The sequence below is a fragment of the Squalius cephalus genome, assembly GCF_949319135.1.
Source record: "Squalius cephalus genome assembly, chromosome: 8".
NCBI classification, from domain to species: domain Eukaryota; kingdom Metazoa; phylum Chordata; class Actinopteri; order Cypriniformes; family Leuciscidae; genus Squalius; species Squalius cephalus.
In genome coordinates, this window is record NC_137129.1 from 28,560,592 (window position 1) to 28,583,603 (window position 23,012).

The 23,012-nt window shown below is 39.6% G+C and overlaps 2 protein-coding genes across 2 annotated transcripts in view; one reads left to right on the plus strand and one right to left on the minus strand.

The window, feature by feature from the left end:
• The window catches only part of p3h4 (prolyl 3-hydroxylase family member 4 (inactive)), a 50,678-nt gene extending 30,922 nt beyond the window's left edge, over positions 1–19,756 (plus strand). Inside the window, exons 6-7 of the mRNA XM_079878994.1 lie at positions 94–177; positions 19,217–19,756. Of these exons, the coding sequence (XP_079735120.1) occupies positions 94–177; positions 19,217–19,366 (234 nt within the window). The 3' untranslated portion in view covers positions 19,367–19,756. The remainder of the gene's footprint in view (positions 1–93; positions 178–19,216) is intronic.
• The window catches only part of LOC307163117 (uncharacterized protein), a 45,254-nt gene extending 25,072 nt beyond the window's left edge, over positions 1–20,182 (minus strand). The window contains exon 1 of the mRNA XM_079879000.1: positions 20,064–20,182. Coding sequence (XP_079735126.1) covers positions 20,064–20,145 — 82 coding nt within the window. The 5' untranslated portion in view covers positions 20,146–20,182. The remainder of the gene's footprint in view (positions 1–20,063) is intronic.
• Between the last annotated feature and the right edge of the window lie 2,830 nt (positions 20,183–23,012).

The window sequence follows — 23,012 nt, forward strand, 5'->3', positions numbered from 1 at the left end:
ATTCTGAAGTAACCTGATAACATTTTAAAAATATTTTGTTCTAGTTGTGTTTCTAGCACTACTGTTTTAACATTTCTGTCTTTGTCCATACAGGAAGCTCTTATATACTACAATCTAACTACCAAACTGAAGGAACTGCTGGAGTTTGCACAGAATTATTTACAGACAGATGATGAGGTAAACCCCCATTTAATAGCACAGTAGCTAAATCCAGTAATCTAAAATCAAGTCAACTAGTTGCGTTCACACTGTCATTTCAAATCCGATTATTTCTTTATCTGATAGGAATCTGAATAGAAATCCTAGTGATTGACTATCCACACTGTGTATCACAACTGTTCAGATCCGTTCAGCATGCTCTCATACATTGAAAAAAAAAATTAATAATATATATTTTGTTTCTACATTAATTTGCTATTAATCATGAGTATATAAGGCTTCATAGCCTCCTAGGCCCATCCACGCCATGCCACGGCCCAGGTCCGCCCACGGCATGCCAAATGACAAACTATCACTCGCTGAGTTGTTTACGTTAACACGTGAGGCTGCGCGTAGCACGGAGATCACACATTATAAGGAAAGTGCTGACACTTCAGATGCGCATTTGAAACACAGTAACGTGTATGAATACAGAACACTAAAGTACATATTGCCATATTATTACAAAGTAATTAATTTGCTGCATTAGCAGAGAAAGAACAGAAGTATGTTTATGGAGCGAATTATGTGCCATAATTAAACAAACAAATCCAGCATTTTGCAAACAAACTCGATCTACTTCGCAAAGGAAAACTCGACTCGCAAACAAACTCGATATGCTTTGCAAAGGAAAACTCGACTCGCAAACAAACAGAAAGCAATGTGCAAGTACAAAGGTCAGTTTGAGTGAAAATGCAGTGGAGTAACAAATATGTATTGTGTTTTACAAATATAAATAAATGAGCCAAGATAATACTTCACAAATAAATACAAACCATCCTTCAAATTGCATGTAACCTTTGAACAAATACCAAATCTAGTGCATACAAATGTCTGTTATGACTGTGTGACACTTGGCTTTTTATGAGATCTCTCGACTCGATTTTCTCACAAATGTGTCCAGGCAGATTTTCTCACAAAATGCAGTTGAGCAACTTCCTCTTCTAAAACAGTAGATGGTGCTAAACTAGGGGATTCATTTTGCGCTAGTCTCCCGGGAGAAGCACTGATTTGAAACTTGTCTTTGCCTACAGCTGAGGAAAATGACCGGTGAACGGGTGTGTTTCTGTCTTAATTTATCTATAATTAACCTTTTTGAGGTTTTCTTTTGCAAAATGTTTATTACATATCTAGACAGATTAGCACTTAGCAATTCGCTCTCTCTAGAAAAGGGAAATGTATAAACTGAAAGCTCTGCCATCTGTAATTTCGCATGCCTCCGATGTAGAATTTTTTTTACAAAAAGCAACATATGATGGTAGAGCTTTCAGCTTGTACATCTGTATGGAGGAATGGTCTCTGATCTCTTGTCAGGTGTTCTCCAAACTCATCAGGCATTATAGAAGAAGACTCAGAGCAGTTATCTAGGCAAAAGGAGACTGCAAAAAGGTATTTAATAAAAGGGTATCAATAATTGTGGCCAACGTGTTTTGGAGAAAAACATTTATTTCATAGTGTGATCCCCCCATATATATATATATATATGTATATATCAGTGATGCGCGGGTCAATGTATAAACAAACCGCACCCGACCGACCTTTTCAACTAACCCGCCCGCAATTCGGACCGCAAAAAAAGAAAAAGAAAATATTGTACCCGACCCGCTTCCTGACCCGCATTTTTTAAAAGTAGTAAATGCTCATCGTAGCGTCTTAATATAACTTAATATATTCTAATTTTGTCAAGAATTATAAAAAATCGTCAATAAGCTCATAATTTGTACTAAAATAGTCTAAATGTTTAGTTTTAAAAACAATTTTAAAAAGCTGGCTATGTCTATTTTGATGTTTCTGCACAAGTTCAGCAGACAGTGAGGTTCGGGTTTGTTCCGATCAGAGCTCGTGAGCGGAGAGCGCATTTCTGAATATTCCGCTCCGCTCACTCATTCGGGTCGCTCGCCCAACGCAGAATGGCCTGCTGGTTCGAAATATAATATAATATGTGGAATAAGGGCTGCCTCCGACAAAAATTTTTTCTAGTCGACTAGTAGTTGTTCATTTAAGCCATTCGTGGACAAATCGCCCCTTTATAATAATTTAATTACTTAAATAGGCTATAGCCTACAGGATAATAAGCATTATGACCACACGCATAAAGCTTGCCACAAAGAACCGGTTAAAGTAATGATTATGAATGTGTCTAAATTAGCAAGGATACATTTAATTGTTTAGTAATAAACTGGTGTTTTCTGTCGCTGCAAAGATGAAGTTGATGATGCGGAGATTGCGGACTCGCCGTGAACGCTAGAGAGAAATGCACATTTCATATGGATTACATAATCAGAGAGTAGCCTATTTATTTTGGTTTGAATATTTTCATTTAAAAGTAGACATTTCAAGCTTTCTGTAATATATAGCCTATATTTCTCAAATCTGTGAGGCACAAGCTGAGTTTCGGCGCCCTGCAGTTCACATGCAATGCAAGTTATCGTGCCGGCGCCTTATTACATTGTCTGCTATAGCATATATTTGCTTCTTATTTATTAAATACGGGCAATTGATGGATAAAACATTGATCAAAATTAAGATACAATTTATACAAAACGAAAATCTTTTAAAAATAGTTTTCTATAAAACAAAACTTAATGAAGTCATCAAAATCATGTTTTACCAAAAACAGCGCCGTTGCTAGGAGGGCGCCAGCGCCTCTGCCTTTCAGCGCCTCTGCCTCGCGAGTGGATGATAGCCCTGAAGACGCCTAGCAATGATATACCTTTAGTGGTAGTATACCTTTAGTTAAGTTATACCTTAAGAGTCTTCGTAGCGCGCTAAGAGACAATGTTATCGGAAAATGCAGCTCAGGTATGATGCGTATGATGCGTAATGGAGATTCCAAAGCGCTCTTCTTTGGTCAGAACCATGGAGAGCGATCGCGGATATACTTTTAACAATGCAACAAAATATTTAAAGAGCATCAAGCTATTAACATCTATATTATGTATACGCACAGATAATATAACAGTAGGCTATATTAGTCAATATTTTTTTATTAGGTTAAGCAGTGATTGGATAACGTTGTTTTTTTTTTATTTAACGTTTTTAATTTAAGGCCCACCCACTGGCCCATCCAAAACTGGAATCCTGGCGCCGTGCCTGGTTGTTCGTGCCAGTTTTGTGGTTATCAAATGTGTAAATAGCATCGCAAGAAGTACACATGACAAAGCCAGCACTTTGGTCATCATCTTTCATTATTTCGGTAAATGTCTCCAACACTTTGCTCTTTCTATTTGTGTATTTGCGGAGCTTCCACTCCCTAGTCTTCACCTTTTCTCTTGCCGCCTCCATCTCTACCTGCCCGTGCGTCATCTTCGCGCCAATTATTCAGCCAATAAAGTGTAGGCCTATGTATTTCATAGAAAATTATGTCTAGTACTATACAAAGGTTTAATTGGCATCTTTATTTCAAACGACCCGATCGACCGCGACCCGAATATCATTAAAAATATTTTTGGATGACTCGTAACCGCGGGTAACCGCGGGTGACCGCAGGCACCCACTCATTTTGGATCAACCCGCGCATCACTTATATAAAATATATATAAAATAATTTGCCTACTAGGCAAGACTTAATGCATAGATATGTATGATACATATCTCACCACCTGTTATTCACATTAATATAAGACATAGGCCTAATGGACTGTGTCTAGATTAATACCTCATCGAGATTAGCATTTTTACGGAACTTTAAGTTTTAAAATGGCTGCATATGCATATTCCACATTTTATCATAAGTGTGTCATGCCGTGTGGGGACTTGCACTGGTCTTGGTCTTGACTCGGTCTCGGCCTGTCTTGGTCTTGACTTGGTCTCGAGTATCTCGACCCTTTAAAGTCTTGGTCTCGTCTCGGTCTCGGCCTGTCTTGGTCTGTCTTGGTCTTGGTCTTGACTTGGTCTCGGTTTAGGTGGTCTTGACTACAACACTAATGTCTATATTTCCTAAATGCGAATTTTGTCATTTTTTTGGAACACACCAGCTTATTCATAACCTTAAGGCTAACATATTCATACTAGGAGCTAAAAAACTTTTTGGATTTCAGAGGGCCTTTAAATTGGAATAAATACATACATTTACTGCAAATGCAAACATAATATTACATTTTGTTACATATAAATGCACTTGACTGTAAAACACAGATTTTGAGCTATAGGATGTCCTAAAGTAATTTCGCTGCTATAAAATTCTGTCATCATTTACTCACCCACTTGTCGTTCTAAACCTGTATGACTGTGAAACACAACAGAAGATAATATGAAGAATGTTGTTAACCAAAGCATTTTGGTTACCATTGACTTCGATTGTAATTATGGATAAGTCAATCAACTAATCTATGCATTCCTGTGGACCGAACACGTAATTTGCATATGCATACCATAGCCGTTTTCACAGATTTACGTTTTTGAAGTTTACGCAGAGATGAGAATGGTATAATTTTCAAAACTCGTTTTCAAGAGCTTGCACTTTGAAACCTATTTCGGGATTTGCTCTTTCGGGCCACCTGGGCGCCGTTGTCGTGTGGATGAATGGCTGGAGTGCATTGAGGGTTTACTGTTTTCAGTTGAGAACGGTGTTGTGCAGGCAGCCCCTAAGTTAATACCTAATGATTTTTACAACGGAAATTAATCAATAAAAAACTTACTTAAGCTGGACAATGATTTTCTCCTAGAGCTGCTGTACAGCCAAAACAATCTTTGTTTAATGAATTTCCTATTATCACTGTAAAGCTGCTTTAAATCAATCTATATTGTAAAAAGCGTTATGTAAATGAAGGTGACTTGACTTGACTGCACCAGTGCATCCTTAGTTGGGGGGATTTGCTCCTTTCCTCCTTCCTTTCTTTGTGAACAACTCAACGAGCTTGATCGATGTTAAGTTGGCTGCTGATGCGATCATAGAGGAGAATTGTGAAGAGCTCAAAAATGGATATTACCTCTTCTGGAATGCTTTTTGGAGCCTTTGACAGAGCCATGAAGGCCTATGTTGCCATTTCATCTGCATTCCAGGTATCCCATACTGCCTTCTTGCCCCTGGCTGCAAATTCAGAGACAATGTCACAGCCAGTGAAGGCATGGAACACAGGAAGGGCCTTGGATTTGTCAGGACCCAGAGACTTGGCAATCTCATGGGCAGGTATGTATTCTTGCCAGTCCTAAATGCCACCCACAACTCCTCAATGTCCAGCTCTGACACCAGTGCTATGGCTAGAACCACAACAGTTGGTCCACAGTGCCCAGGGTGATCTTTTTAAATCCTTTTCTTGCAGCATCCACCACGTGGAGTAGCATCCTTGTATGTGCCTCTTCATGTGTGCAAGGTGTAATCTGATCTGATTCTTGTAGGTGAGATGATTGGGTCCGCATGTGTAAACAACTTTTTTGGTAGTCGACATTTCCACAAGGTTCCTGACCAGAAAGTAAAAGAGCTCTTTTTGTTTTTATCCACTCTCAGGAAGCCTTTCCCGTTGGTTTGTTAACTTATTTTTTTCCATCCACTCTCTTGTTCTTGTTCTTGTTCTTGTCCCCTTTCCCCTGTCCTCTGATCAGAGCGGTTTTAAAATGAGGGAGCTTGTTCCTCTTCAAATGGGGAGTGATGCATTTTGTGCCCTGCATCCTCTCTGCAACAAAGAGTTTGTACTGCTCCTGTCTTGGTCCATCCTCTGCAACTCGAACAGCATCCACAACAGCTTGGTCTGCTAATTCTCTTGAGTTCAGCTTCAGAAGGTTGTTGCTGTCCTCTGCCAAGGGGTTTCCCATTTTCTCAATCACGTCAACCAACTCAAATGTCTTGAATTTCAGCTGGACACTTTTGGCCTGTTCATGATGTCTGTTTTCAGAGACACCCTTACTGCTGAACTCCATGGCATTATCAAACTCATCACTTGGTATGCTTGGTACACACTATATACAAATATTAGATATTTGGGCTGATTTTGAACCAATTTCTCCCCTTCCGACAATGCCAGGTAAACTCCCGATTATCTTGATGGTTCTACAAATTATCTTATCAGATTTTCCTCTGGTGTGAGGTGTGTTAAGAATGTCAGAACCACCCCGATCTTGAATTGAATCAGAAATCCTGTTGTGTTGGGGAAACCCCGAGGACAAACGCGCACACGCTCTGGAGATTATCACATGAAACGAAACAATACCCAATCAGAAAGCGAGCTGATGGAAGACTCACCTCCAGCTCATGCTGTAACATGTAAAGTTCATGTTCACACCGTCTCCACAATTCCATCTAACTTTTTTCTTTTCCCCCCCCCGCAAATTTTCTGTAAGGGTAGAGACACACCCAACCCTATGCCAAAGAACAAGCACTGATGAAAGCCAACTATGTTAACTAGAGCCAACGGTGCGGAACACACTGGAAAACCTAAGTCGGCCGACGCTCGAAAACTACCCCAAGGCCGACCGCCGGCTTGGTGTGTCCCTGGCTTAAAAAGCAATCCATACACTTATAAGCACCATTTCTTCATGTCAGTTGTCTGCCATGTTTGTTTACTTTAACCCTCTGGAGTCTGAGCTGTTTTCTGGGCCCTGGAGGTGTTCTGACATGCTCTGACATTTGTTGTTTTTTCAGTTATTCATAAACATGTTAATGGCAAAGGTGTAAATTCACTCTATAAAGCACAAACAGGGCTACCATCATATCTGATCAACATGCTTGTAAATCTTTGTGTTTTTAAGAAAATAATGTTTATGCGTGGTTATTTGAAAAAATAAAAATGAAAGTTGCTGAAATAACACCACAAAACATATAGTAAATATGTGTCCACAAGACTTTTGACTAATGGATCTTGTTCCCTAGTGTTTTTTCTTCAAAATGATGTGAAAATCATCCTGCCTAATCGTTCTCATAAAACAATACATTGATTTAAACGTTGTAAAACAGTTTTTTTGTCAGAAGAGGTTTATGCATGGGAGTGGTAATGGCTATAAATATTAATGAGATTCAGACCAGGGTGTGACATAGACACCCCCCCCCCCATGACTAATGGCCCATCACAGCCTGAACAAAGAAGTAGAGGAGGTTTTGTTTTTTTTATTGTAATTCCTCTATGTGGAGAGGACATAAAAAAGCTTTTAAAAAAGCACATTTTACAAACCTACGTTTTGCGCATGTGCTCCTTCACGCACTTTTTCAGTCAGAACACAGCAATCAGAGGAGGACGCGCTGAAAACTGTAATGCTGTTCTCTTCCTTCATAACTTGTACTGAGAAAGTTTGAGTTGCAGAGGAATTTGTGACTGTTTCACCTGTTCAACCACATCAAAGTTTCGTAAAGAGTAAGTCCGTGCTTTTTCTCTCTTTTTTTTTCTTATGTGCTGAAGGGCCGCTGTGCCTTGGTAAAACGTTGTTTGTACGTGAAGCTCTTTTCCAAAACGCCATAAACCTAAAAAGCTGCCTCAAAGATCCATCAAAAGTAATGATTATGAATATGTAAAATATTGCAATAAGACATTGTAATTGTTTATTAACTTCTGGCAAAGATGAAGTTGACGATAGGCTATTGACTCGCGATCTTCAGCAGTAGGCTAGTGAACGCACCGGAGAAATGCACATTTATTAGGCTACATAGTTTTTTGTTTTGGATGGTTTTGTTTAGAACCAGCTTTCTGTAAATATATTTCACATTTTTTAGACATGTGAGGCGAGTAGACTACGGTCTGGTTAATGATGATCTCCACTTCAAGCCCCTTATGTTGTGATTGCTTTTTATGTATTAAATTTGTTAATGAAAATAATATTAAAATTAAGATACAATTAATACAAAACGAAATTCGTTTTAAAGAAAGGATTTGTGCTTTCTGTTTTGAGGTCTCTGTGAAAGTTTGAAAGTCTGCTGCTTTCAAAGCGCTCGCGTCCATAATGGAGAACTGTCACGTAATATTATTTTTTCCTCATAAATGCGAACACGTGTCAAATAATGCAAGTAAATTTAAAAGACTTACTCACCCGAAATATTATCCACGGCTGGATCAAGTCGCTCAACGTTCGTTGCTCAAAATACAAACGTTCGTCGACTCGTCAGAGTCCTGCTCTTCTTCTGAGCAAAGTTTGAACTCGTGTCATCTTCCAACAGCGCAGGAATGTGAATGAATGAAACTTGCTGGTTTGAAGCATAGAGGTTTGAAGGCATTTCAGGGGGCGTTTATCTCATTTTGCATAGATCACCTCAGCACATTATCTTATGAATAGCGCGCTCTGCGAGTGGGTGTGAACTCATTATCGATAATTAGATGAGACGGGAGAAACTGTACTTCTATTTAGTTTCATACAGATTACATTGCAGGAGAATATTTGTTTTGAATGTGAATTGTTTTATTTAAAAGTAGAAATTTAAAGCTTTCTTTAGACGCATGTTTCATAGTTGTGTGATAAGTATTAGCTGAGTTTCAGTTCATTTTCCAGACTTGTTTCAGAAAGATTTTTGCGGAGACAGAGTGAGCTGAAAGCGCACCCTGTTTATTTTATTTATTTAAAAATAAAAACAAGGTTTTGATGTTAATGTGAGTGTACACAAAAAAAAAGAAGACACTCTATAGTTTATAATCATGTATTTATTTTATTTTTATGACCACAAATTACGGATTTTTTTAAGTTTATGTTGCTGCTATGTGAAAAAAATCCAGCAAAACGCGCCGGCGCGTTTGTCGACCTCAGAGGGTTAAAGTCACGTTTGATGCAAGAGATTTTACAGGATTTCCCGTGTTCACAGGCAGGACTCGGTTGTCTGTGAATCGAATCTGTTAGTGTGTGGTGTGCTTTCCTGGTCACATTTGTGGCACTCCACAATATAGAGGAATGTTTGTGGTCTCTCACATTTTGAAAATATTATAAGATTGTCAAAATCTTTTAGTGTGGCCCAGTGATTTCATTGTAATCCTTCTCACAATGTTACTGAATTCACCATTAACTATTCACCTGGACATTTTATGATGTTGTATATGGTATCATTGTAATCCTAGACCATCAAAACATAGGGGTAGATCATCACATTTTGGTTCGGGAGATACATAATTCAGTTAAGGCGGAAAGCAAAATGGCCGCCACAAGGCGTTTTTGCAATGGCTCCATTTCTGAAAATTTACAGGGCCGCAAACTGTACATTTGTACCAAGTTTCATGCATTTATGAAAAAGTGAACATACATTTTCACATAACACCCGGACTATAACGGACGCTGTCTAGTGCATGTATGTGAACACAAATAAACTGGAGAAGACGTGACTGACTTCATATGAGTGATGCCATTCTATTCAAAATAACAAACATTACAGATTGATTATTTTGCACTCAAATTCTTACTTGATCTGGACAAACTGAGCATCATTAGAAAGATTTAAGACTCCAGCCTCGATATTTGACCACTGTTGATGATAAAACTGGTTTGCAGTGACATTCATTTCTTAATTCCTTGAAGGAGGGAACGGGAGATGTGACGTCGAACGTGAGCGACTGATAGGGAACCAATAATTAAACTGACAAAGAATAGAGTGAATCAAGTTCTCATGATCAAAATGAATCTACTAAAGATATAGGTCAAAAGGAATCGGGTGAAAAGAAATCGGGGGAAAAAAATTGTGATGGAGAAAATAAAAGGAGGAATTGTGAAGAGGCAGGGACAAGTGATGTGAAAAAATCTCATCTTGAGAGTTCTGATGATATAGATTGTAGACACGGTTTTGAATCGAATCGATAATATCCCTCTGTCTCAGCTCTCTGAAAACAATGATGTGACTGAAGAGATGGCTGATTATGATTATTTCTGAAATGTCAGATATCCCCTCCAACTATGATGAGGATCAGTTACAGTATATTCTGTAAAAGATTGACGATTTGGAAGAAAAGCAGAACTATCTGTCCCTTTTTGTCCTCTCTTTTTTCCCTTTTTCTGTCCTCTTTTTTCATGGAGAGCCATAGAATAGGATCCATTAATATTAATGGGGGAAGAGACGGCAGGAAAAGAGCAAGTTTAATTGAATACAAAATAAGAATATTAATGTAACATTTGTACAAGAGACGCATAGTGATGTAAAAAATTAAGTGGAATGAATTCTACAGTCTCCTACTTTTCTTAAAGGTCAAATTGCAAGAATATGTATATAAGAATGAAATACCTGACGAAATTTGGGATGTGGCTCTTAACCCCCTGGGGTCGGCAATCACGCTGGTGTGATCTGCTCGCTTTTTTTCTTATTGGTGCAAAAGAGACTCAAAATACTCTGTCGATTTTTATCTTACATACAATCTTTGATTATACATCATTTGATCCTGTTAAGTGTCTATTATTTTTTGTGTATACTCACAATAAAAGCAAAGTGTTGTGCTTTTTGTCAAATAAAGAAAAATAAACATGATGCGAGTTCTGCCTTCTCTCTGTCAGTGAAGTCCAAACTGAAACGTGTCCGAAAATTAACTCAGCAAATGCTCAGTCAAACAGGCATACAGACACACAGGCATGAAGCTTGAATTCTCTTCTTTTAAATTAAGTAATTTATATAAAAAAACAAATATTCTCAGTTTATGTAATCTGTATGAAAAGAGAGAGATGTCAGCCGTTCTCATCTCAGCTCATTGTAGCTCATTAAGTTTTAATGTGACCCCGCCCACAGAGAGCGCGCGCTATTCAAACGCAAATTATCTGAGGCTAACCATGCAAACGTGTCAACCCCCATATCAGCTGGATAAAACACACCGCGAGTTTAATCAGACTTGTGCACTTTATGTCGTCTTGCTTCGCTGTGTGGAATAATCCTTAGGAATAATTTAGTTTCACATCGAGGAACAACGGATCCAGCTATTCAGAGGACTGTGAATAGTACGTTTTTTTAATAGTACGTATAGTGCTTAGTTCTAATCGCGATATGCAATAGTGTCGGTAAACTGCAAAAGGACTGTTTAACCCTCTGAGGTCGGCAATCACGCCGGCGTGATCTGCTCGCTTTTTTCCTTATCAGTTGAATTGAGACCCGAAATACTCTTTTGACTTTGATTTTACAAACAAGTTTCATACATCAATCGATTCTGTTAAATGTGTATTATTCTTGTGTATACTCACAATAAAAACAAAGTGTTGTGCTTTTTGCCAAATAAAGAAAAATAAACACGAAGCGAGTTCTGTCTTCTCTCTGTCAGTGTAGTCCATTCTGAAACGCGTCCGAAAATTAACAATAACTCAGCGAATACTCAGTCAATCAGGCATACAGACACACAGGCATGAAGCTTGAATTCTCTTCTTTTAAATGATTGTAATTTATATAAAAAACAAATATTCTCAGTTCATGTAATCTGTAAGAAAAGAGCGAGATGTCAGTCGTTCTCATCTCATCTAATTACTTGTAATGTGACTCCGCCCACGGAGAGCGCGCGCTATTCAAACGCAAATGGCTGAGGCAATCCACGCAAACTGTGAACGCCCCCATATCAGCTCGAGAAAACACAAGTTTAATCAGATCATTGTAGCCTACTTGTTTACACCGTTTCGCAGCGCTGTGAGGAATAATAATAATGGAAAATGTACCTCAGAAGTGCGGGTATTTCGAGTAGCAAGGATCCGACTGAGCTAAGGAATACTGTAGTAAGTTTTTTTTTCCCTTCTCAAGTGAATCGCGTTTCTGTGTGAATGAATGATGATGTTTTAGCAAACTGTATTGCTATACTGAGATGAGTAAAAATCGACTGAAATATGTTGAAATAAAATGTAGGCTATTTGTATAAGCAACGTATTAAACTGCAAATTAACATTTATATGCCGTAATATTTCATAAAAACAACGTTACAGTCAGGCGAAATATGAAAGACAACATTTTGTTGACTAGATTTGGGTACAGTTTTTACTGTAGAATACACTGCCACATCAAATAAGCTTTTGTTTATCAATTTCTGCTCATATGTTATATATATACTGTATATACTGTGTATATATATATATATATATATATATATATATATATATATATATATATACTGTATATACTGTATATATATATATATATATATATATATATATATATATATATATATATATATATATATATATATGTATGTGTGTGTGTACATGTATGTATATAGACATATATATATATATATATATATTAGAGGTGGGCATAGATTAATTTTTTTAATCTAGATTAATCTAGATTAATTTTGAAATTAATCTAGATTAATCTAGATTAAAATGGCTCATTTGAATTCTGCCGAAGGCATTCAGAGTATGTGTGCTACCCAAATAATGACTATAAAAGTAAGTCTTTGAGAATGGTTTTCTCAAGCCAGGTGGCGCATTAGACCAGGGGCTCATCTCCTGTTTCCAAAATGCATCACAAACTGCTTGAGAAAGCTGTTCTACTCATAGACTGTAAAAGGTTACTACTGTACTGTTACCGTACGTAGGCAACATTAGGTAGGCCTATGTTATTATCAACTACTATAGGCTATCAATTAGGGATGGGCGATATGGCCTAAAATCCATATTGTGATATACATTGCAGCCTCTTGCAATAACGATATTATAATAAAACCATTTCAGAACAGGTTACACAGACCCTGCTAAACAACTGCTAAATGTTTTTTTTTTTTTTGAAAGGGTGTATGTAGTTTTGAGAACATATATTGTGCAAAACTGTAAGTATACAACATAATTTTGCAGATAAATAAAATTTAAGTACACTAGCTGCAGAGACTTAAGTAGGTCTAATGTTTATTATGGCTTGGAGCTTATGAAACCCCAAATTTAAAATTAGAATATTGTCTAACTGATGTCTTTTCAGTTAAAAAGAAACACAACAACGATTCTTAAAATCGGGCGCTTTTAATAAAAAGAGATTATGTGCTACACCACTCACTAAGATATATTGGGAATAATACGCGCGCGCTGGTATTCAGTGATATGTTTCGTTTTGAATTTGAGGTGGTAGAACGGATTAGTCGTGTGTTAACTTACCGAACTGTTACACCACACAGTCTACGTCGGACGGCTTAAATCCGAACCAAGTCCAAATAATGGATGTTCCACCGATCTTTTACACCAGCTTTCACTTTCAGCCGTGTTTACTTAAGATGACGACGAATATGATGCGTTCCAGCCGGGTGTTCCTCGCGGCCGCGGGTAGATTGCGTCATCATAGCTTGTGTAGCTTGAGCCAGCTCCCAACCCAATTTGGAGAATAGATTAACGGCGATATTTTTTTTATCGCGCGATAAGAGTCTCGCGTTAACGCAGCGCGTTAACGCCGATAACGGCCCACCACTAATATATATATATATATATATATATATATATACTATTTTTGTCAAAAATAAAGTCATCAACTAAGATGTTAGCTGTTCCAATGTTGGCTATATTCAAACTAATGAATACATAATAAAATGTAGGCCTATAATCATTTTTTTTACAAAGAAAGAGTACACTTGAAATATTGTTGAAATTGTAATTATTGTTGTAATTGTAACCTTTTTAATAAAATAGCAAAAGATATTTACAAGATAGATGTAAGCAAAATCTTAAATGGTCAATATAAGTCTTCTTCTAAATATATCTTTTGTCCTTGCATTGTGACTCAGTCAGTGTCACACCTGAATGAATGGCTCATTATGCAGAGTGGGTGGGACATTGTATTCTCAGGTGTAAACCACTCCTCGTTCACGTCCCCCTCGCATATTGGCTTTCCAAGCAAAACCTGTCTTACCCAATTTAAATCAATGTATTGTTTTATGTGAACGATAAAGCAAGACTATTTTCACATAATTTTGAAGCCAGAACTCGTAGCAACAATATCCATTAGTCAAAAGTCTTATTGACACATATTTAGTATGAGTTTTGTGGTCTTATTTCAGCAACTTTCATTTTTATTTTTTTCAATAACCACGCATAAACATTATTCTCTTAAAAATACAAACATCTACATACACAATGCTTACATATTATGGTAGCCCTGTTTGTGCTATATAGAGTGAATTTACACCTTTGCCATTATCATGTTTATAAATAACTGAAAAAAGCACAAATGTCAGGGCATGTCAAAACATCCCAAGGGCCCCAAAAACACCCTAGACCCCAGAGGGTTAAATATGAATCGCGTGTCTGTGTGTGAATGAATGAACGGCACAGATGTTTACCACAGCTGTAAACAACAGTGCACACTTGCACTTACATTAGTAAGTGTTATTATGAGTATTAATAAAATAGTATTAACATGTATAAGTGTTATTAAACATGTTATTTTTACATGAACACATCTACTAGTTTAGCTTTTACCAAACTATATTGCAATACTGAGATGAGTAAAAATCGACTGAAATATGTTGAAATAAAATGTCTTTGTATAAGCAACGTATTAAACTGCAAATTAACATGTATATGCAAATATTTCTGCTCATATGTTAATGTGATGTTTTGTTAAAAATAAAGTAGGTATATTGAATTATCAACTAAGATGTTATTATAGTGTTGGTTCCAATATTCAAACTAATGAATCCTTAACTTTGAAATACGTATGATAAAATCAATGTAAACTTTTTAAAAAGAAAGATTACACTTGAAATATTGTTAAAATTGTAATTGTTGTTGATTTATTTGTGAAAACTGTTTAATAAAATAGCAAAACATATTTACAAGGTAGATGCAATATCTTAATAGGTCAATATAAACCTTCTCATTAAATTATTTATTATAGTTTTTTTAGTGTCACATTTGGGGAGAGGATATATTCCAAAACATTCTGAAAATACAGTATGAGAATTAACTGCATAGTTACTAGAAATGTTTACCATGGATATTATGCAATTTGCATGCATACAAAATAAGTCCTCACATTCTCTCAGTGATACACCTGAATGAAAGGCTCATTATGCTGCTTATTATGCAGCTCATTATGTGGGTCATTGTCTTCTCAGGTGTGAATCATGCCCACACGCTTATTGCCTTACCAAACAAAACGTGTCTTACAAAGTTTAAATCAATGTATTGTTTTATGTGAATGATTAGGCAGGATGATTTTCAGATCATTTTGAAGAAAAAACTCTAAGCGACAACACCCATTATTTATTATGTGTATTTTGGCCCTATTCCAGAAACTTTATTTATTTGTTTTTTTAATAACCATGCATAAACATTATTCTCTCAAAAATACAAACATTTACATACATGTGTCACATGCCTGTCCTGTCTTGTGCTGCACATGGGTGTTTTGTTATTTTGGGCCATGTGCTCGTGTCTTTTGTCTAGCCCCTCCCATCTTGTTATCTGATTATTGGTTAATTTGTCCCACCTGTCTGTCTCGTTACCCTCCTTTGTTTGTTCCCCTATTTAGCCTCCTTGTGTTTGTAGTCTTGTGCTGGTTCGATGTCCGTGTTTCTTGTTTCCTGGAGTTCCTGAGTTTTTGTGTTTGTACCGTACCTGCATGTCACTAATAAACTAACTCTGCATTTGTATCCTCGACTCTCGTTTACCATTCCGTGACAGAACGAACCAGCCAAGTATGTGGATACAGCGGAGTGAGATTTTTCCTCAGGGAGAGGGAGAAGGAGCCTCTATTTCCTTGCTGGAGTACTTTTGCAGATGCGCTCAAAGGACTTTGGAGGAGGAGAGTATCACGGCAGATGGCAGTCAGTGGAAGGGAAAGCCTTCGTCGCTGGACTTCCTCCGTGCCTGTTCCGGTGGTCCCGAGTCCGGTGGTCCCAGTTCCGGTGGTCCCGAAACACAGGAGGAGGAGAAAGGCTCCCTCCGTAACTGTTCCGGTGGTCCCGAGTCCGGTGGTCCCGAGTCCGGTGGTCCCGAGTTCGGTGGTCTCAGTTCCGGTGGTCCCGAGTAAGGTGGTCCCGAGTCCGGTGGTCCCGAGTCCGGTGGTCCCAGTTCCGGTGGTCCCAGTTCCGGTGGTCCCGAGTCCGGTGGTCCCAGTTCCGGTGGTCCCAGAATTCCCTATCATCAGTCCTGCCATGGCCAGGAGGGCCGTGCATCTCTTCTATGCAGTAACGGTATTGCATGCGTGGAGGAGACACAGTGGGTCTGCCGAGCCTGTGTCTTCGGAAGATGGCCGCCGCCGAACCTGTTCAGATCACGTCTGCCCAGCCAGAGACTGTTCACGTCACGTCTGCCCAGCCAGAGACTGTTCACGTCACGTCTGCCCAGCCAGAGACTGTTCACGAGCCTATGTCTTCGGACAAGATGGCCGCCGCCGCCGCCGAGCCTGTTCACGTCACGCCTGCCGAGCCTGGGTCTTCGGACAAGATGGCCGCCGCCGAGCCTGTTCACGTCACGCCTGCCGAGCCTGTGTCTTCGGACAAGATGGCCGCCGCCGAGCCTGTTCACGTCACGCCTGCCGAGCCTGTGTCTTCGGACAAGATGGCCGCCGCCGAGCCTGTTCACGTCACGCCTGCCGAGCCTGTGTCTTCGGACAAGATGGTCGCCGCCGAGCCTGTTCACGTCACGCCTGCCGAGCCTGTGTCTTCGGACAAGAAGGCCGCCGCCGAGCCTGTTCACGTCACGCCTGCCGAGCCTGTGTCCCCTGACAAGATGGCCGCCGTCAAGCCTGTGTCTGTTCCTGAGCCTGAGCCGGTGGTGTCTGTTCCTGAGCCTGAGCCGGTGGTGCCAGTTGCAGTCCCTGAGCCGGTGGTGCCAGTTCCAGTGCCAGTTCCGGTGGTGCCAGTTCCAGTGCCTGAGTCGGTGGTGCCAGTTCCAGTGCCTGAGTCGGTGGTGCCAGTTCCTGTTCCTGAGTCGATGGTGCCAGTTCCTGTTCCTGAGTCGATGGTGCCAGTTCCTGTTCCTGAGTCGGTGGTGCCAGTTCCTGTTCCTGAGTCGGTGGTGCCAGTTCTAGTTCCTGAGCCAGTGGTATCTGTTCCTGAGCCGGTGGTGTCTGAGCCGGTGGTGTCTGTTCCTGGGCCGGTGGTATCTGTTCCTGAACCGGTGGTGTCTGAACCGGTGGTGTCTGTTCCTGAGCCGGTGGTATCTGTTCCTGAGCCGGTGGTGTCTGAGCCGGTGGTGTCTGTTCCTGAGCCGGTGCCTGTTCCCTGGCCGCCCGAGGGGTCGTCTCCGCCCTGGCCGCCCGAGGGGTCGTCTCCGCCCTGGCCGCCCGAGGGGTCGTCTCCGCCCTGGCCGCCCGATGGACTGTCGTCTCCGCCCTGGCCGCCAGATGGACTGTCATCTCCGCCCTGGACTCCCGAACTTTGTGTGCCTCCCTGGCCTTCTGAACTGTCCATTCCCCTTGTCCCGCCCTGGTCTGTCCCTCCCGTCCCGCCCTGGTCTTATGGAGCGTCTGGTAGCCGCTCCGTAGGGAGGGGGTAATGTCACATGCCTGTCCTGTCTTGTGCTGCACATGGGTGTTTTGTTATTTTGGGCCATGTGCTCGTGTCTTTTGTCTAGCCCCTCCCATCTTGTTATCTGATTATTGGTTAATTTGTCCCACCTGTCTGTCTCGTTACCCTCCTTTGTTTGTTCCCCTATTTAGCCTCCTTGTGTTTGTAGTCTTGTGCTGGTTCGATGTCCGTGTTTCTTGTTTCCTGGAGTTCCTGAGTTTTTGTGTTTGTACCATACCTGCATGTCACTAATAAACTAACTCTGAATTTGTATCCTCGACTCTCGTTTACCATTCCGTGACAACATGTTGCTCACATGTTTATATATATATATATATATATATATATATTAGTTTTTGTAGAAAACTGGATTGAAAAACTAGGTGAAGAGTTAAATGACTGTTTTCATTTATGAACTGAATTATAAGGCCTCTGAAAAGAGAAGAATTGGCATAATTAATTGTTTAATAGCAAGGGGGAAAAAATTAAATGAAGAAGCTTTGGCAGATCTAGAGAGAATGTTAAGAGTTTTCGTTACTTCAAGGATCAGAGCAGAGTTTATTTTAAATTGACAAAAAATCTGGTTGAGGAATGAGGAAAACCTAATTCAAAATGTTTTAAATTGGTGGAAGGTATTTTTTTAATATGTTGTGTGTGTGTGTGTGTGTGTGTGTGTGTGTTTATTTGTTTACACATGCATGAAAAAAAGAGGAAGGACCGGGAAGGGAAAAAAAGAAGATTTTTTTTTTTTTTTGTATAAATAGAGATTCAAACGTCTCTCTCTCTCTCTCTCTCTCTCTCTCTCTCTCTCTCTCTCTCTCTCTCTCTCTCTCTCTCTCTCTCTCTCTCTCTCTCTCTCTCTCTCTCTCGTCAGTTAACGTTAATAAGCTACATGCCTCGTTTTACTTTCTTTTCCATTTACATCTGACTGAACTACAAACTTTAATGTCTGTGAAAAAGGAATGTGCTTGACAAGCTCGTGTGTCTGTGCCGCTGCACGCTCTACTGAGCGTTTTCCGCTTATCAGCTTGCGCATCACAGCTATATAGATGTTACGATATTTCGTTTAATATTGCACTAATTAGATACATTTACTTCTAAGACAGCCTTCTTTTTTATCCCCATTATACTCTGTCTCTCTGTTTTATACTCTCTGTCTCTCTGTTTATACTCTCTGTATGTTTCTTTGTCTGGACACAAACACTGTACACACGCTGCCTGGTATTGGTTGTTGGTATCGGAGCATTTTTTTGAGTATGAGTACACAAGCGCAGTATCGGGCCCTATATATATATATATATATATATATATATATATATATATATATATATATAGTGCCCGGTACTGCGCTTTTATATATATATGTGTATATATGTGTACACACATTAACACAAGGCGATGGTCTGATTCACTTGAAAATTGGTTTGTATCATCTAGAGATTCCTCAGGCATAAAGTTGTCAAAATAAGTCAAGCATTAATTTTATCATTCAGTAAATATATTCAGAAATGTTTTTGGGTGTGACCCATCATGACTAATGGAACTATATCTTGTAATTGCTAAATCCAAACTTTGCAATACTAGATACACATGGACAACAGGACATTGAGGAAACCTGCAAAATTTCCTGAATATACAAAGTTAGGGGGTGCTGCTGTCCTACATTGTTCTATAAATTAGACTGTTCTTATAAATATGTGAATGTGAACTGTGTTTGTTAACAGGAGACTGTGAGTTCAGAGGAAGCAGCATCAGCTCTGTCAAATCCACCTGATGAAGAGTTTGAGGGAATAGGGGACTATGAGGAGTCTTTCCTGGCTGAATGGTGGCAGGAACCCAAAACTAAAGGAGATACAGGAGAACCAGCTGCATAAAACACACCAATCTTTGTCTTTGTCTGGTGTCTTCCTCATCCATTGTTGCCTCATTCCCCCTTTTACTGGAGATGATTTGTAATGCATTAATTGTAACTCTACTTTTAACCAGACCCTTTGGAGCTTTTGTATTATTCTAATGCAGTAAGGGATTTTTACCACACAAATCTAAAAACAAAAAAAATGCATATATTTGTAATATATTTTTTAGATGAGCTTATTGAAATTGAAATTGGAAATGCATCACCAGTCTAAACTCCGCTTAAAATCAGGCCAGTATTTGGAATAGTATGTTAACCCTTGGTGTCCTTTTCTTTTTTCTTTTGTTACCCTCTCAAGCATTTAATGTGTTATCTATTAAAAAAAATTGTTGATATGAAATGTGTCTGCATCTTTGATGTGTAGTCTCCTTAATTCTGACTCACATTTAGCCATTTTGATTTCAAGTTATATAAGTGAGCTGACATTGCTTTTTATCTAGGGATGCACCAATAGGATTTTTAGTCTTTTAGGATTTTTAGCTAGCCTGGAAGCTAACACCGGACGGAAAGCTCTGCAGGAGAGCACAGACAGAAACAGAAGTGGGGGAAACAAACCAGGCTAAAGGCTAGGCATTCAAGGCATCTCTACCAAGTGTATTTCTCACTAATGTCTGATCAGTAATAAACAAAATGGATGAAATCAAACTTAGACTTACTGCACGGAGGGACTTGTCCAAACTGCTGTGCGATGATATACTCGGAAAATTGGCTGGATGACAATACTCCCGACGAAGCCATTGAGTTAGCTGGACGAACTATTTATAGAGCCGGCAGAACACACCATTCCGGTAAGAAATCAGGAGGAGTATTGTGTATCTATATTAACAACTATATTAATATATTAATATAATATAATATATTAACAACTATTGATGCACAAACTCTGTCTTGATTACTGCTGTCCCAATTTGGAGTATTTATTGGATAAATGCAGAACTTTTTTCTTTACCAAGGGAATTCTCTGTTGTTTATATCATGGCAATCTACATACCACCACAAGCTAACACTCAGCTGGAACAAATACAACTGCATGACATTATCATCAAGCAACTCTCTGTTCATCTAGATGGAGTGTTTCTTGTTGCTGGAGATTTCAACCAAGCCAATCTTAAGACAGTTCTCCCAAAGTTTTCCCGAAATGTGAAATGTCCTACAACAATATCTTAGACCAGGTGCATACTAATATCAGAGGGGCATATAAGTCTTGCCCTTCCCCCCATCTAGGGCTCTTTGATCACCTGGCTATATTTCTTTTTCCAGCCTACAGACCACAAATACAGACAAGGACACCAATAATCAAAACTTTGACGGTGTGGCCCACGGCAACAGACTTGAATATGTTTGCACTATCAGCATCATCATACGAATCTGGTATTAATATGGAAGAATATAACACCTCTGTTATGGAGTACATCAAATTCTGTGCGGACAGTGTTACTAGTGGTAAAATCATCCGTGTGTTCCCAAACCAAAAACCATGGATGAACAGCGAAGTACAACGCCTGCTCAAGGCACGGGATGCAGCCTACTGCACTAAAGATGCAGCAACATACGTTTACAAAAAAATTATTCACAAATGCCAGTGATTCACAAAGCATGTGGGAGAGGATCAGGACCATCACTAATTTCAAGGGGAAGACTCCAGACCCTGTCAACAGTGAGCCAGCATTAGCAGAGGAGCTGAACAGCTTCTTTGCCAGGTTTGACAGGGATAACAAAAGGACAGTGATGCCAGCCCTGTCACTTGAGGGAAGCACAGAACTGGTACTAACAACACATGAGGTGGATGCACCTTGCACACCATTAACCCACGCAAAGCAGCTGGACCAGACGGGGTGCCAAGACGTTTTCTGAGGGACTGTGCAGATCAGCTGACTGAGGTCATCACACACATTTAACCTCTCCCTGTCCTTTGTCATAGTACCACCCTGTTTTAAAACATCAACCATCATCCCAATTCCCAAACATTCTGTGATCACTTGCCATAATGACTACAGGCCAGTGGCACTCACTCCCATAGCAGCTAAATGCCTGGAGAGGCTGATCCTCTCATACATTAGGAACTACGCAACTGCAAACATGGACCAGCTGCAGTTTGCTTACAAGGCAAACAGATCGACAGATGATGCAATTTTCATGGCTCTACACACTGTTCTGGAACATCTAGAACAGACTAACACCAGGATTCTCTTTGTCGATTACAGTTCACCCTTTAACACTATAGTTCCAAACAAATCACAAAACTACACCATCTGGGGCTAAATGCACACACATGCAACTGGATTTTGGACTTTTTAATGGACCAAACAGACCGTAAGGCTGGGAAAGTACACCTCTTCCACCCTAAGTACGGTAGCACTGCAAGGTTGTATTCTTAGTCCACTTCTTTACACTCTTTTCACCAGAGGTGTGAAGTCCAGGGATCAGAAAGTAAAAGTCCTGCCATATGTTTATTGCACCCATGAACTCAGCTAGCTGATTTCAAAATCTCCTGGCTGAAAAACTGTGCTAATTAGCAAATCCAGGTGATTGGAACAAAATACAGAAACTTTTACTTTCTTAACCTAGACTTTACACCTCTGCTTTTCACACATGACTGTGTTGCTACTAACCCCACAAACTATATTGTAAAGTTTGCGGACGACACTACGGTCATTGGACCAAACAAGAGTGAAACAGCATACAGACAAGAGGTACAGAGATTGCACACATGGTGTGATGGCCACAACCTCACACTCAACATCAGGAAAACAAAAGAAAATATAGCTGCGAGCAGCGATGACGGGCCCAAGCCGGTGGCTCCGCCACAACGGTGCCTTTAGGGTAACTGTGCACGACGGGCAATATGAAGTTAAACCCGGTAAATGTAAAAGAACCATATCAAAGTTGTCTGAATACACCACATTTTTTTGCATCAGCTGGTACAGCCAGCTACAACAGCCACATCCATGGGTTCATTTCAATTTAGATGGATTTCATGTCATAAGATGTCATAGGTCACTTTCAGATGAGTGCAAAGTTATCTTTTGCGGCTCAAAAAGTATTTTGTTCATAAGTACAGTATTTATCTCAAGATCTTTTTATATTTTTTATTAATCGATTTATTAAAGTCCCCGTGAACCGGAAGTTGCAAACGACTTTTCTCCAGTGTTATGACGTATTTCCAAGTGAAACGGAATATTGAACAGAGGGCAGGGTTTTACTCTAGCGCTCCTCCTCTCCATCTCTGCTCATAGCAGACTAACGAACTAAAAGACTAACCAAGCCGTCAAACCTACGTCATCAGAAAAAGACGCCATTCCAGACCCGGAAGTAACTTTTCAGATTTTGATTAAAGATTACCATGGTAAAAAAACATTTTTTTTTATATTTACTTGCACGGATTAATTGTTCACCACAAGACTAGTAATATGCGCTAACAAAGTAAATAGGGTCAATTTTGATTTCATGGGGACTTTAAACTAATTATGTAAAACTATGTTGTCAGTGCACTTCAAATATGTTAATCAAACTTATTGAAGAGACAAGGCCTAATGCAGTTCCTGTCCTTAAATGTAGGCCAAAGCACAGAGCAATGAAATGGTTAAACTCTTGTCAGACTGTGT